The sequence below is a fragment of the Helicoverpa armigera genome, chromosome 13, assembly GCF_030705265.1.
Source record: "Helicoverpa armigera isolate CAAS_96S chromosome 13, ASM3070526v1, whole genome shotgun sequence".
NCBI lineage: Eukaryota > Metazoa > Arthropoda > Insecta > Lepidoptera > Noctuidae > Helicoverpa > Helicoverpa armigera.
In genome coordinates, this window is record NC_087132.1 from 7,469,007 (window position 1) to 7,486,096 (window position 17,090).

Below are 17,090 nucleotides of genomic sequence, written 5' to 3' on the forward strand. Positions count from 1 at the left end.
AAAAGTCAAAAAATTAAGGTCGACTTTATTGTATAGTGGAAGCTATTACAATTATTTGTGCTAAAGAGAACAATATAGAAAAGTTGAATTACTAATAGTGATTGTAAAGCTCGCCAATAGGACACATTGGCATAGCCGTATTAATTCCCTTCAGTTGTAGTACAAGCCGCCAAAACGTCTAAAATGCAAAAGAAAAGATCGGTAAGAAAAAATACAACAGCATCATAATCAATTTAACCTGAGTCGCGTCATATTTATTATCCAATTAAAACTTCCAGGCGCGTTCAGCGTCGGCAATGTCACAAAAATCCGATGTCCAGGTTCCTGCTAATATGGACGTTCCACCATCAGATTCTTTAGTCTTAAAAGTCATGAGCCTTCGCTTACCCGATCAGGATCCCAAGCACTTTGCCATAAAAGTAACATTCTTCGATCAACTGCTGGTGCATGCTATAATTAAGTCGATAGGCGCCAGAGATGAAGAATCTAGTAATTCAGTAGCAAATGGCACCTTGACTTATGATCCGTCGGATTACGAGAAAATGAGCTTGTATGCGGACTGTCCTTTAGTTGGTATGACATACTTTAGTACTTTTGAAATATTTTTGAACACAATAAAGCATATTTTTTAGATCATTTAATCCCTTGCGTTTGCCCCCGGCATAGCGTAGTTATCTAGATATCATATATTTTAGTAACGTGCTCAAAGTGTTCTAGGACATGAAATAATATACCTAAAGCTCTTATCGTCTATATAAATCGAATGGTTCGTTATTTCTCAGTGCATATTCAACCTCTTAGAAACATTGATACATCAAAATCGAGCGCTTACCACTTGGAACAGAGTGTTATAAATCCAACAAAAACACGGAACATCAGTTGCTGCAACATTGATATTCTGTCCATTTTCCTCGGCATGGAAGGTTCGTACTGAAACTATTACTTAGTACTTGAAACATTTCACATAAGGTTACTTATATTCACTTTAAATTAAATAGAATTTTAAGGAAAATTCAAAATTAGTCCTATCTCAGATGTAACCTTCTAAGGATATGTAAAATATTTTCAATTCCAGACCAACAAAAGATGTGTATTAAGAAACGCATGGAGCCAATGGTTGAGCCATCAATGATGCATCGCAAGAGTTGGGATACTCTTCCACTTCTCACGTTAGAACTAACAGCGGAAAGGGATGCCTCGAATATAACGCATCACAAAGTTTTGAGAGACGCAAACTGGATGAAAGTGACTCTGGTCGCGTGTTACAATATGTTCATTCCGTTTGAAAAGGACTACGTCTACACCGCAGCTTCGAAATTACCTTCTTACAGTGATGATAACGTAAATATTTTTTTTAATCCTGTAGAAATATATTCCTGACAATATTTTGGTTGAAACTAATCAAAAGTGTTGGTACACCAAACCAAATACCACAGATTTACCAGAGTTATGTTAAAATTAACCCATTCATTGTTTATGTATATTTTCTACCAGGAAGCCAGCCTCATAACTTTTAGCCAAGGCTATAGAGAGCCACGACGATTCAATTGTACTAATTTCTATCCAAAATGGGAAAGTTTGAGATCTGCAGGAGAAGTTTTTACACAATCTGATCAAAAATTGCAATGTAATTTAAAAGAATTAAAGAATGAAGATAATATCGACCTCCAACACTACTTGAATAAAGTACTTCCTTATCGTAAGTTAAAAATGTTGTACATTCATGATTTAGAAACTTAGACTTTGTGATTTCTGGTTTCTCCTTATTATCTATTCCTCTCAGATACCGCGGTTTGGGGCTCTTTCCACCGAACGCTAATGCTAAAGGATAAAGATGCTTGGCTGTGGAATCACCTCCGCTGTCACAAGTGGCCCTTCGAGATGCACATCTATGGAGACAGTGGAGGCTACAGCTTCATGGCATTCTTAAATTTGTTCCAACTTCTCTTTCCTGGAGGTGAAATCAATATGTTTATTATTTATAAAATAATCAAGCATTCTACGATATGGTCCATCGTAGGTATCTAACTTAAGTTGGGTCAGTTAATCATATTTAGATTCCAACTAATTTATCCAAACACGGGTCTAGAGCTTGTCACAGTGTTGTTTTCATCAGAACAAATCATTCGCCTTGTGGTACCACTGCATTGGGTTCACCCAGTCCTGATGATGCGGGAGTGCGGCTGTGACCTGCTTCTCACACCGAATGACAGGCCTCCGTCAGGCATCAACGAGAGGATCCCGTCACCTTCACCTGCCTTACCGAGAGCAAGTAAAAGTAGCAGGTAACTGGTCTATAACAGCGGTTCACAATATTCTGTCTGTTGATTGGTTACTGGAAATATAGTTTTGTCATTAGCCCCATACAAAAAAAAACTATCTTTTCTGCATGATGCTGCAATTGCAAAGCAATTACATATGTAATTAATAAAATTATGTTTTTATCATGAATTGATTGGCTAAGTTTCCATTACTTTCCAAATGTACCTGAAAACCATGGTATGTCCCAAGAAGCCAATAAACCAGCACAGTAAATGATGAAATCTATATTTTTAGAGTAGTAACAGATTCCTCGGTGGGAACATCTGTAAGCACGATCACAACAGTCCAAATGAAAGCTACAGGTGCCGATGATAATGACGCATTCATCATTGTAGAAGTCAGACTTGCTAAACCACTGAAGAGTGTAGCTAAAGTACCACGAATACTCAAGTAAGTTTAAATTCATAACGAAATAACATAATATAGATTACCATGAAATTATTTTAAAATAATCCTGCTTTACACAGAGATGAAATATCAGGCATGCTTGTAGAAATGGAGAAAGACGGTCCCAAGTCACGAAAATGCACTGGTCGTGGACAACTGGAGACTGACTGGCAAAAAACCGTTAAGTCGGCTGTGAACTCTTTACGCAAAGTTCCATATTACGGTAACACAAAATCTTTCACACTAATGAAACTGTTTAAAGCTCATTCAGGTCTTTCTTCTTTTAATTCAGTACTTTATCCAAATAAATTACCCTGAAAAAACGCTCTTTAAACAGATTTTAAACAGATCCTTCTTTATTTATTTCTAGGAACTACGGAATTCTGCACGTTCAACCGGCAGCTGAGCGAGACGAGGACTCGAGTGGAGTTGACCACTTCATGCTGGCAGGACGCGGCCACATTCATCAACAATAACTTTGTAGTACAGCAGTATCTACATTCGGATGATGTCTTTGAAGTACGCCAGTTTAAGTCGACTGATTACTACATAGTATAAAACAAAGTCGCTTTTTCTATCCCTATGTTACTATATCCCTGTACCTTTGTACGCTTAAATCTTCAAAACTATGCAACCGATTTTCATGCTAACTATATGAAAAATCGTTCAGGAATTGGTGATGATGGCTCAAGCTTGCCTCATGAAGTCTGCGTGTGCCGTACTGTTGGGACCTGACAAGAACCGCGAAGTAGACCCGGCAGTGAGAGCGGCGAGACACGCTCGTCAGATGCAGGATATCAATCACGCTTTGGAGCTTTTTTTCAAGGTACGGCTTTAATTGGTATCAAGCTATCAATATTATAGGAGTTGCCTACGAAACGCTACGTAAGCTTAGTTGCGTTGTGAATGTTGTGATGGTGCCAAACGGGCTGCAGAACAAAATCGCATCGCATCGCAGTTTTGTGTGGGGGCTCTTATTCCTTAACGGCGCTTTGCTTAGTCATACTCCTATTGGTATGTCCAACATAAATGTAAATCCACTTTATTTTCTTAAACATACATTTACAAAAGTCATAAAAATACAGTTGGTGGTAGAAGAGCCCCGCAATGCTGACCACTGGCGAGAGGTATCGACTTGCCTCAAAGATGTGGACAGAGACTGGGCCAACGTCTGTCTTAACAAAGCGGTTGTTTTGAATCCTCGACACCCGCTCTCGTGAGTTGCTGTTATGGTTTCTTTGATTCATATGAAAATCTATACTAAAATAAAAATAATATTATAAAGCTAAAGAGTTTCTATGTTTGTTTGAACGCGCTAATATCAGGATTTCCTGGTCTGATTTGAAAAATTCTTTCAGTGTTTGATAACCCATTTATCGAGAAAGCCTATAATTATCAACATGCTAAGACTAATAGGAGCAGCGCAGTAATGAATAATGTTTCAAAATCGGGGGATGTTTTGTTTTATTGAGAGTCTCCTATGTTTGCTCCTATGAGAATATAGCTAGATTAAGGATCGACAGAAATGGGGAGGCCTTTGCCCAGCAGTAGGACAGGTCAAGCTAAGAAAGAAAAAATCCTTTGTCTACGAAAATGCCGTTGCAGCAGAGTGACGCAGCACTGTGTAACGTTTTCTATGTTTCCTAGACTTCTATCAAAAGCTGCGATGTTGTTTGAAGAGAATCCCTTAGCAGCGGAACCTTTCTTCATGGCGCTCCTCGCATTCTGTCCAGTCTGGTCTACTGTGTGGGCAGTTACCAGCGTCTACTTTTACGAACGCCAGCTGTATCACGTGGCAGATGTGATCATGAAATGTGCTGAAAAGTATGTGTGTGAAGTCTTCTTGTTTGTATTTTTTTTTGTATCATGATTCTGGTGGAAACTGGTAGAAACCTTAGCCTACGACGATACTCAGTTACTTTGGTAGATATTGGAAAATATTTCAACGTCAAAGTCAAGTCAATTTATAGGTAAAACTGCCCTTTACTTCTATTTTTTTTTTGTTACAAAAATGAATTAAGAAGTCAATTTACCTTCATTCAACGCGAATAAACGTTTTGATTTGATTTGATTTGATTTGATTCTTAGTATTATATAAATCCCTGTTACTGTGATTATAAACGAAGTGACACCGTATCGCAATAACAGGGTTCGTGCCGAACGAAGTCCAGAGGAAAAGAGGTTCCCCCGAACATGGGGACGAGAGCTGGGTGATTGGTATGACAGCACCCCTCTACTGCCCGGCATGAGCCTATACTATGATGCCGCTGATCTGCTGCTGAGGCTCAGGGCCATTCCTGTTAGTATTATGTAGAAGATATTGATTTTCTTTTTTGACAGTAGAATACAGGTGTTTTATTTGCTGTTTGACATTAAGATAATATTTAAGTTTTAGGCGGGCAATACACGGACCGCTTGATGCAATCAAAAGCGACAGCTTCAAGCTGCGACTGCACAGTGAACTACAGAGTTCTATGGACGCACATACACGAACCGCTCAACTGTGGCTACTGATACGGGCGGTCGACAGCTTGAAACTGTCGCCCCTGACTGCTTCAAGCGGTCCGTGTATTGCCGGCCTTTATGTTGGTTGTTTGATGTTGTTGGTTTTATAAATCCAGGGTTATAATAACTCGCACTCACGAACAACTCTCTTCTCGCAGTTGGCAGAGGTATGCATGTCTCGCATACTGTCAGCACACGGAGAGACGGCTCCATACTATCACCTGATTGCTCTGAGTTGTCGCCTGCGAGGAAACTATGAGGAGGCGATGTGCCATCTAAATATTGCTTTTACGAAGTTTGGAGAGGTACTCTAAATGTATCTAGATAATAAATAGTTTTTTTTCCCCTACACTCAACTTTTCAGTACCTACCGTGTAGTCCAGATATTTTTTCAAACTTGTCTCCAAATTATCAATCGAGTGACTTTATATGATGTTTATCTAGATTAATTACTTGAGGACGCTCGAAGCCGAATGCCAGCACAGACTGGGCAACATCGATAAAGCCATCGAATCGTTCGGAAAAGCCGGCTGTTGTAATGGTGCTTTCAGGTAAGAGAGCTCTAGAGAAAACGATTTACTGAATATTTCTATACTAGGGCCACACTTTAGTGTCACGTCACTCTGTTTGAGATCAAATATTTATTTATATTCAGTCAAATGTGCATGTGTTTTTCTTTAAATTCTTAAGTTTTAGTAATTGTTTGCAGTATTTTAATGTCAGTGGCTTGTGGGGACAACCAGAAGTCCCGCGCAATTCTATTGGACCTAGTTCGTCGGCAGAAGAGCGCTTATGCATGGACTGCACTTGCCGAAGACTGGTTGGTAAGTTCCTATGAAAACCTGAAAAAATTGGATCTATGTTTCTCAAGAAAATTATCCTCCAACAATAAAATTGGAAACCGCAGACGCTCCCATCGATAGGTGACTCAAAGATAACGTTTTTCTCGGAATTACATAGTAGCATATTTAATAAATGATAACTTATGATTTTATATCTACTTAGATACCTAAATCACAACCGTAAAAAACTCTTCTAATACTAAGTATATTTTTTTACCTGCTGTTCTTTTCTCATTAGAATTCTATAACAGACATGAGTGAAACGGATCTCAAGGACAGTTCAAAAATGTCGTCTCAGCAACTGAATGCCAAGTGTTGCGCTATTTCCTCTGCCATACAGGCACTGAAGATGGACCGGCGAGCGGGCAAAGCGTGGGCGATATTGGGCAAGATGGTGAACCCTTGTGCCAGGCGCTTATATTGCCTGCAAATGGCCAGCATGGTAAGGACGCTGAATTTCATTCCCAACAACTTTATTAGGTGTCCCTCAGCAGGGGATCCAATCTTAGTTGAAATATTTATGTTGTTTCAATCTAACTACATAACTAGAATATACTATATACTATATAATATAGGTTCGGCACAAAGTTTCTATGGCCGGCTTACTATTCTGAAGCGATGATTTCACTGTTTGCCGATAAAGTGTGAGTTAGTTATCCTATAGTTAATTACATCCAGATAAAGGCTACTTTGAATTTCCACTAGATATTGCGATCCAAGATCTGTGAAACCAAAAGTTGTAGTTTTCCTGTCAGATTAATTCCTGATAGGCTAGGAGAGACTTTATCAGTAACCGATGAGACTGACCATAAGACGTGTCGAGCGTCAAAATCTAAAGAAGATCACTAAGATAGACAGATATAAATTTATAAAATCATATATCAGGCATGCATTGATGTGTTGATCTGTTTTCAGTGCGGCTGGGATGTAACTGATAAAGATGTGAAGAAAGCATCTCTTCCTTCGAAGTACTCGCTGTGTTTCGGTGTCAACACTTCCATAGGAGAGTGTCGGTGCTCTATGTGTGATAGAACACATTTGTAAAAAGCTGGTTAAATAAAATACCAGCTGAATATGTCATGAGCTGACTTCTGGTAGCAATAAAACTACACAAATGGGTTATCAGTTCGGAGGAGATACTTGCCGAAGAGTCAGCGCATTCAGTAGAAATATTTGTGATTGTAGATTATGTTCAAGTAATTATTTTATTATTATATACTCACCATTATCTTTGACAGCTAATTCTATATAATTATATATGGAGCTAATGATATTATAAAACAATAGAAAATCAATATTGTGTCTCGCGTATATCTGATTTCATATGCGTTGTACACAACAGGTTAATGTTGGTTTGATTGTATTCTAGAGGTTGCCATGTATTTAAATAAAACATTTATATAAGACAGTTTTTATTTTAATTTATCAATCATTGCGTTAAAATGTCTAACTTTATTACAAAATACAATAATAACATTACAAGGCTACTTATCAATAACTTATTGATTATAAATAGTTCAGAAAACAGAACTTTTAAAGTTTCAGCCATGTTTGGGTGCCGGAGTCGTAACTGGTACAAAGAAAGTTTTTGGCAGTAGGTTATCGGCAACCAGGCTCATCGTCCATATTACTCCGAAAACAACAGCTGCTGCACTTATTAGTCTGTAAAATGAGAAACTTTAATTATTCACACAATAATAATATTGCCGTAGTGGACAAAGTACTGTAGAGATGTAGTCTTAGTTAAATACTTTTTGGTGTTTTATATTTTATACCTGGCCGGACAATAATGTAAATAGATTCAATTTGATATAGAATAAGTTTTGATATTGAAGTATGTCACTTCACCCCCGAGTCAGCGAATAAACGCAAAGTTAAAGTTATTATTGAATGTTTTAATTAAATATCCTGAAGATCCCCGGTTCCTAGCGCACCACGCGCTACAGTACTAACCTCTCAAGTATTGGTATGATTCCAGGTCAGACAAGTTCCAATGCAACTTTTCTAAACTTGTAAATATGTACTTTCCAAGCATATCTTCGACATCAATAACTGATTAAAGGTGAAGGAAAACATCTTGAGAAAACCTGGACTATCAAGTCTGAAATCATCAACTGATTGACGCTCAATTTGTCTGTGTGAGAAAAGGCCTGTGACTAGCCGTGGAACGATGATGATGATGATTTTTTTTTATTTATTTATTTGAATCAGGCATCTAAAGCCCATAGAAAATACAATACATAAATATTATAACATTAAAACATACACTAATTATAGACATTCCACGGAATACGGTTGCTTGCTAATTACTATGTAATTTTAACTTGGGAGAAGCTCGATTGATGAGGGGGTTCTCACACATACAGATAAAAAACAATCAAGACACAAACACCAACAAACAAAAAAGTTGATCAAACTATGCAGATCTAGATTTTTTAACACTAATTTAACAGTTTTTATATATTATTTTGAATTGTACTTAGCTGATTCAGAGTTCTGTTACTGTTACAGCCTTTTTATCGTCCCATTGCTGAGCACAGACCTCCTCTCACAGGGAGAAGGATAAGCATTAATCACCACGCTTGCTCAATGCGGGTTGGTGTTTTTTTTTTCAGAGTTCTACACACGAAAAAATATTTTGAAAAAGTATATAATTTAATGTACTCACGATACAATCATTTTCGTCACACAACCACTGAGTCTGTCTTCTGAAGTTATAATAATACCTTTTATTTTTACGAAGCCGTTTTTCGGAAGAAAACACCTTTGTTTCGAAATTGAATGCATGCAATCAATCCTATGTCATTCGATTGTTATGTGCTCATAATCTGCGATTGCACTGTATTACCAAAAATAAATATTATGAAACAAAAAAGAGATTTGAGTTCTAGTACAACGTAATATTTTAATTTCGCAAATCCTACCGAAATAAAAACGTTTTTCAAAAAAATTAAACCGACTTTAATAATACCTAAAATCTTCTGCCAAGTTTGACGTCATTAATACTAGAAAACCGCATCATTACCGGTTCAGCCGAACGTGAAATAATCGCGCGTAATACATACAGGTTAAACTGAGAACCTCCTTATCTAAGTCGGTTAAAAACTACGCTTTGGGAACAGAGGTGTCATTATTAAAACGATTCCATTCTAACCTCGTTGGCAGAAGTTCATAAGTGGGACGTTCGCATCGGGCGTTCCGCAAGGATCACACTTAGGCCCAATCGTGTTCAACATCTTCTATAACATGTACATAATGATAATGGCACACGAAAATAAAAAATGGGATACTGCGTTTTCGAGCACACACTCATCATTGCGAAGTTGCAGCAATCACCGTGACCGATAACGGTTTAGAGTAGGTAATCATCATCATCATCAATTGACGTATTCGTTATGACACAAATAATAACCAATTTCGACTCTTCACTTATCTCGAATGATTGAGTAATTTATAGTTAAGAAAAAATTGCTTCATGTTACTAAATGTCAAAATATGCAACTCCCGTAATGAAAAAGTGCAAGTCACGGGTGTAATTCAACAACATACCAACACAACATACCAACAAATACTTTGCTCTCTTTATATTACACTTTCCATATTAGAAAGGCACCTTTACAATTGTAATTTCGCCCACTGCTATCAATCTGGGAACTGGATGTTAAATACGTCCATCTGAGTAATGGAGTTCGTACTTAACTGTAGACAGGCTGAAAATATCAGAATTCTCGCTTAAACTCCAGAATTGGCAAATGGCAGAAGAGTTCCACAGGGACACACTTTGGGACCTTTGCTATTTATGTTCCTATTTGCTTATTTATAAAACTGTTATTACACCAATTAATTTTCCTATACACTTACGGACATGGGTAAAATATACGACATAACATGTAGCCATAAGCAAGGGCACCATCAACCCGTCTTTAATTACTCCATGACCCGTACCACCCTATTTTTACGCACTGTTTGATTGCGTTGTACGCTCAATTACCTATTGAATTCAGATATTATGTAGGTCAGTTTCAACCAGCTTGTTTCTTGTTACCAGAAGACACATCATTCTGACAATGTGGTACCTAAATCTTTTATTTGCGTATTCGTTTAGCATAGTCATGATGCCTGTTCTAAATAATAATGAAAAGAAACTTGAAAATAAAATTAAAATTAAAAAAACTTTAACAATCTTTATTACTCTGAAAATATTTAGAATTCAATACATATGACACATCTTACAAACATAAATTATGGAGCTAAATATTCAAATTAAATGGATACATTGCACGTTAAATCATTTGTATCCCATAATGACTAAATTGAACAATTCCTCACTTAAAACAAACAAATACTTCACTTTAGCCTAATAATAAAAATTTAATTTAGAACATAGGGGTAAGGCATATAATATCCCTGCCGGGGCTATCATTACAGTTGTCTCAAAAGTGTGTTGGCTTCGGCCCCACGTTCGCCTCCCAAATATCCGGGACTTAGTCCCTTGGTCTGGAAGAGACATACAAAACACTAAAACTAGAATTTGGAACATAGGAAAAAGGCATTTACTATCCCTGTTTGGGATAACGATATGGCGTCGTTGTCTTCAACATGTGGCGATCTGGCGTTGGCAGAGGCGTCGGGGCCATCTTGGGCTCGTAATGCGGAAACAGCTCTATTACCGACGACACGTAAAGCGCCGTACCTATGATGGCTAACGCAGCACCGAATATAGGACTGAAATAAAAAAAAGAATTTATTTTATTACCTGTATCGTTTTTACAGTATTTGATCAAATTACTATTCTTCTTCTCAATATATAGATAATTAAAGTGTGACTGGTTCCGCTGTTATCGTTTGAAAAAAAGATGACACCACTAAACGAATTCAAAAAAAATCTCTTTTTGGTTTAGCACAGTAAATATAAATAGATATTACTGTATCTAAGCTAAAATTCTAAACTAAGATCAGTCTTTGCTCAAATTCAATGAAGTCTTTGGTATATGACCAAATAAAAGCCACTCACAGCAGAACCATTCTTCTGGCACGATCACTGTCAATCTTAAATCATTTTTAAGAGCAGCCTCTTTAAATACCCTATTCTTTAATTTAAAACATGGATGTGCGAAAGTTCTAAATATACCTAATTAAAAATAGACAGCCATTACCTATTTCGATTTACTAGGTTCCTAAGTACCTTTTTAATTGTGCACGATCTCATTATAAATTTATTTAGGTATAAGTTAGCACGAGCGTAGGCATCAGGTAATTATTACAAACACGGATTTCCACGTGCTTTTAAAAACACCAACCAGGAAGTGCATCGTCTGCTACTACCTACCAATAAAGTCATTAGACGAATTAAGTTTCAATAAGTGCCCCCCACTACCATATCCATTTTGCAATGACCGAGTGAGAACAACTATTACTCCTTGGCGATGATATACAATAAACAATCGATTTATTTATGTTTACTTCTTCTTTGACGGTACCTTTGTTCAATTCCAAATCCACCGTAATGCCCTACAGTGTATTAAAAATAATTGTATTTAAAAACCCAATTAACGTTACCATCATAATCAATAATAGCCCGGTCAAAATAGACATAAAAGCAGTGGTCAAATAACAAAAATTCCCACAAAGCTGATTTTTGGTGGAGAGCTAGATTTGATCAATATAAATAAAATACTAAAAGTCCCCATCGATCCCATGTGTGCGTCAAAAGTTATTCGAGGTCAAATGTCAAAATTTTAGGTTTTTTGTTTTTTTTTCGAAAACGGTAAGTTTTATCAAAAAAAGACATCACCAAAGTTGTAGATCTTTAAATTTTCTACAAAAACGGTATTAACAGTTTTTAGCACGGTAAAAAAAACGCACCGAGTACACTTCCTCACAGGTGGCGTGGAAATGTGTGCATGTCATGTATGGAATATACTTTGAAGCGCGATATCTCAGGAATGGTAACATTAAGGAGAAAACTGTTAATGCCATTTTTGTAAAAAAAATTATAATCTACAATTTTGCTCTGATGTATTTTTTTAATAAAACTTACCGTTTTCGAAAAAAACACAAAGAACCAAAAAATTTGACATTTGACCTCGAATAACTTTTGACGCACACATGGGATCGATGGGGACTTTTAGTATTTTATTTATAACTGGCTTTTGCCCGCAACTTCGTTCGCGTGGAATAGTGGCATCCGGCAGATTTTTGGTTTGAACAATAGATGGCGCTGTATGTCCGGAATAAATTGTATTTTTTATTTTTTGTAATAAAAATCTATCCTATGTCCTTCTCCTGGCTATAAACTACCTCCCTGCCAATTTTCAGCAAAATCGGTACAGCTGTTCTTGAGTTGTAAGTGAAGTAACTAACACGACTTTCTTTTATATAATATATAGGTAGATGATCAAATCTAGCTCTCCACCAAAAATCAGCTTTGTGGGAATTTTTGTTATTTCAAATGTCTATTTTGACCGGGCTATAAAAACCATCATAAAAAAAAAGAATTCTTGTTAAATTAACGTGGTAGTCCCCAGGCCGGCGAACAATATTTTTTTTGATACATACAAATTTAAGACCTTGTGAGTGCCTTCCTTACGATGAGTCCGACAAACTTTTCCAATGCGCAAAGTTTGGCGCTGCTGCGTTTTTGAATGCTTGGTTCCTAGAATTGTCGATATGACGTCACTGTGGCTCTTCGTACATACAAGTTTCATCTTTTGAAATATGTTTAATAAAGTTACTTTTAATATAATGGTAAGCTTGTCCGACAAAGATTATGCTAAATATGGAGTGTCCACCGTCCGGAAAATGTAGATATGACGTCACTGTGGCTCTTCGTACGTACAAGTTTCACCTTTTGAAATATGTTTAATAAAGTTACTTTCAATATTGTGGTAAGCTTGTCCGACAAAGATCATGCTGCATATGGAGTGTCCACCGTCCTTTGTCTTCCACGTCCATGGCAGCAACTGGGATGAAAGATGTGAACTTCTCTAGCGTCTGCATGAGATGACGGCATCCCATTACCTCTCACTCCGGACCATGGCTTGAACCAGGGCGGGGCACGAGAGGTCGCCGCTGCCTATTGCCTCGACGAGGACACGGCGGTGCCCTTCCCAGGCGGCAAACCTGGACTGTGTGGTTCACCGTGTCTTCCGGGCCGTCTGTATAGTGGCCCGAGCCACACCTCAAAGAGGGGACTTTTCGCTACTATTATGGCGTGCCCTGCACTGGGCTAACTAGCCTTTTTCGAATTATATTAAGGTCAGCTACTATACACTTTAGTTAGTTAATATGAAATAATAATCTTTACCGACTTGTTTTATTACATTATTCAAGTCTATGGAGATATTATATAAAATTGCTTGTTAATGTGATTAATTCTGTGTCAATTATCACTTTATCCAAATTGAGTAGATATTATAAATAATAGCCAGATAATATATAAATTATTTATATAAAACCAAATGTCGGCAACTTTAGCTTTATAATTAATACTTATAAATCAATAATTAATATTTTTTGTGACTTGATCACGACTGTGTGACCCCCCCCTGGCGCCGAAGCTGGACCCGCCCTTGCCGGGACCTCAGGTTCGGCAGTCCGGCATGGTGACCATTGCGCCATCGAGGTCGTCGTTGTCTATAATATGGCATCGTTGTCTTCAACATGTGGCGATCGGCATGTCTATGATCTGGCATTGGCAGAGGCGTCGGGACCATCTTGCGCTCGTGACGCGGAAACAGCTCTATTACCGACGACACGTAAAACGCCGTACCTATGATGGCTAACGCAGCACCGGATAGATATACAAGAATAGGACTGAAATAAAAAAAAAACACATTATATCATGTAGTTCTGTAGCGTTTCAGAAAATTAGTAGTCTGCTTCTCAATTATAGTCAAAAATGTAACTTGTTCTGCTATTATCGGTTGGAAACAGGATACCACTAAAAAAATTCACTGTTTGGTGTAGCACAGTAAATATAAATATATTGCTTCGCAATTCTTATATAAAAACTGAATCTAAGCAAAAATAAGTAAACTAAAAATAAGTAAGACCTTGCTCAAATTCAGTGAAGTCTTTGCAATGGTATATGACCAAATAAAAGCCACTCACAGCAGAACCATTCTTCTGGCACGATCACTGTCAATCTTAAATCATTTTAAGAGCAGCCTCTTTAAATACCCTATTCTTTAATTTAAAACATGGATGCATGAAAGTTCTAATACCATTAATAAAAATAAAACTTCTAATTAAAAATAGACGACCATTATTCTATTTAGGAACTTATTCCTAAGTATTGTCTTTTTCAGTTTGCACAAACTAAGTGTTTAAAAGTTTGCATGAGCATAGGTATCAGGTAATTATTTCATAAACGGATTTTCATGTGCTTTTAAAAGCACCAACCAGGAAGCACATCGTCTGATTACTAGCAATAAAGTCATCAGACGAGTCGAATTAAGTTTCAATAAGTGCCCCCCACTGCCATATCCATTTTGCAATGACCGAGTGAGAACAACTTTTACTCCTTGGCGATAATATAAATATCACTGCAGAAGTTAATTACGTAATACCTTAAGGAAGTCGCGCGTAAAAATAAATAAACAATCGATTTATTTATGTTTCCTTCTCCTTTGACTGTACCTTTGTTCAATTCCAAATCCACCGTAAGCCCTACAGTGTATCAAAATAATTTTATTTAAAAACCCAATTAACTTTACCATCATAATCAATTAATCACGTTACCATAAAAAAAAGAATTCTTGTTAAATTAACGTGGTGAAAGTGTGTGCCATTTTGATACATTCTAATGACTTACCTAACCTAATGCTAGTCGGTAATTCAGTAATCGCAGTAATGGCAGTTTTACCACTTCAACTCGACTGCTAAGTCGTTATATCTTGTATCGCACAAAGTTTTAAAATGAAGAAAAAAATATACCTCTGTGTTTGTATGGTCTTATTGAATCATATCGTCAAAGATGCGTCGTCGCTTTTCGTCGGTGAAGCAGTGACGGTGGAACTCCCGCAAGGAAAAATTAAGGGATCCTACGACTGGTCAAGAACCCAAAGGATTTTTAGTGGAATACCATATGCTTCTGTTACAGGGAGGTTTGAGGTCAGTATCCGTTAATAAATTAATTTAACAGTTCTAACTACTCGGACTATCGCCAAACATCATTTCACCTTTATCTTAGCTTTCATTTAATCTTGCAAATATCTTTTGATAGGAACCTGGAAACCCTCCACCATGGCAAGGGACTTACAACGCTGACCGTGGAAATATAAAATGCAATCAGTACATATCATCTTTGAAACAGCCTGTTGGCCAAGAAGACTGCCTGGTGTTAAATATCTTCACTCCGCCCACTTTGGAGCCAGAGCCTTTCCCCGTAATGGTCTTTATACCCGGAGGAGGATTCTATTCGGGCAGCAATTCCGAGCTTATTTATAACCCAAAATTTTTAGTGCAACGTAAAGTAATTGTGGTCACTGTAAATTATCGTGTTGGAGCATTTGGTTTCCTGTGCTTAGGATTGAAAGAGGCTTCTGGAAACATGGGATTAAAAGACCAATTAGCTGCTTTAAAGTGGATACAGAAAAATATTGCCTACTTCGGTGGAAATCCGGATTCAATAACATTATTTGGCGAAAGCGCTGGAGCAGTGTCAGTGCATTATTTAAATCTTAATCCTTCTGCTAGAGGATTATTCCACAGAGCCATAATGCAAAGTGGATCGATTATGATGCCTCAGGATTTTAGCTATCAACCTTTGAAACAAGCATCTAAGGTAGCTAAGCGTTTAGGCTACAACACTTCAGACCCAAGTGAACTTCTGAAAATCTTTAAGAATTCCACAGCAAATGATATTGTTAGGGCGTCCTTTGTAGATCAGAACAATAATGCATTGGGGCCCTATTTATTTGGACCCTGCGTAGAAACTGCAGTTTCAAACGGTCAACCATTTATAACGCAACAGCCAGGAGTGTTACTCAAAACTACTGATCTTAGTGTACCCGTTATTATTGGTTTCAATAACAAAGAAGGTATTAATTGGGCATCAAACTACGCACCCCTAACAGACCCCAACAAAATCAGATCTTATCTCATTCCTGTTATACCGAGTTACTTAGAATTTGGAAACCCCAGTGACCAAGCCACGTTCGTTGATGATATCATAAAAAAATATTTCGCCAACAACACAGATATTAATGGTTTAATTGAATATTTTACCGATGCTCTAGTTGCGTTTCCAATAACGCTTACATCGGAGCATTCATCGCAAAAATCTGACGCCACAGTGTTCAACTATTATTTCAAGTATGATTCTATAAGAAACTTGAATAAATTCCTCACTCGACTGCCAACGGAGCCAGGAGCCAGTCATGGAGACGACTTACTTTATATGTTCCAACCAGCTGTTTTTGCCGCTTTGCCTTCCACTCGGACAGTTGCTAAAATGATTGCAACAATCACAAAATTATGGACAAGCTTTGCTAAAACTGGGTAAGTTGTCAACAATATGTACTTATATTGTAAGTATTCCTTTATTGTAAAAAGTTTGTTATGTTCCATTTTCATTGCTTTCAGTAAACCGACAATATCTAACACTAATTGGAGACCAAGTAAAGAGAGGTTGAACTTTCTAGAAATTGACAACAGAGAAATCAAAATGATAACTTTACCAAACCAAGATCGCATGGACTTTTGGAAGAAAGCTTATGAAAAATTTGGAAGAAGAGTGTGAAAATAATAAACAACAAAAGTTGTAGTAGGTACTAAAATAAGTTAGGTAATACCTAATAGGCATCATTAATGTATCAACGTTAAAATGAGGCTAAATACATAGTGATTATACTCCGGGTGAAGAAAATATACAAATAAATAAACCTTCTTTTCAGTCGGGTAAAAAGAATTTATTTTTTTATTTAGTTTTAGATAAAGCCGTTGTTATCACTTTTGTTTAGAATATAACTGTTCTGATCGTTAATAGTTAGGTACACTTTTTTGAAAAATAAAATAAAAGTCGAGATAGTA

General features: G+C 37.1%; 2 protein-coding genes across 2 annotated transcripts; both read left to right on the forward strand.

The window, feature by feature from the left end:
* The first annotated feature begins 29 nt into the window (after positions 1-29).
* LOC110370667 (uncharacterized) lies at positions 30-7,455 on the forward strand. The gene is made up of 19 exons (XM_049840623.2): positions 30-201; positions 279-573; positions 783-923; positions 1,076-1,341; positions 1,495-1,699; positions 1,784-1,957; positions 2,117-2,285; positions 2,557-2,712; positions 2,790-2,932; positions 3,080-3,228; positions 3,380-3,535; positions 3,795-3,925; positions 4,357-4,533; positions 4,858-5,008; positions 5,373-5,519; positions 5,659-5,765; positions 5,924-6,038; positions 6,295-6,498; positions 6,972-7,455. The coding sequence occupies exons 1-19, from the start codon at positions 184-186 to the stop codon at positions 7,098-7,100; spliced, it is 3,033 nt and encodes a 1,010-aa protein (XP_049696580.2). The 5' UTR covers positions 30-183; the 3' UTR covers positions 7,101-7,455.
* Positions 7,456-14,876: 7,421 nt separating this feature from the next.
* LOC110370727 (carboxylesterase 5A) lies at positions 14,877-17,049 on the forward strand. Its single transcript, XM_021326639.3, has 3 exons — positions 14,877-15,170; positions 15,283-16,559; positions 16,644-17,049. The coding sequence occupies exons 1-3, from the start codon at positions 14,976-14,978 to the stop codon at positions 16,798-16,800; spliced, it is 1,629 nt and encodes a 542-aa protein (XP_021182314.3). The 5' UTR covers positions 14,877-14,975; the 3' UTR covers positions 16,801-17,049.
* The last annotated feature ends 41 nt before the right edge of the window (positions 17,050-17,090 follow it).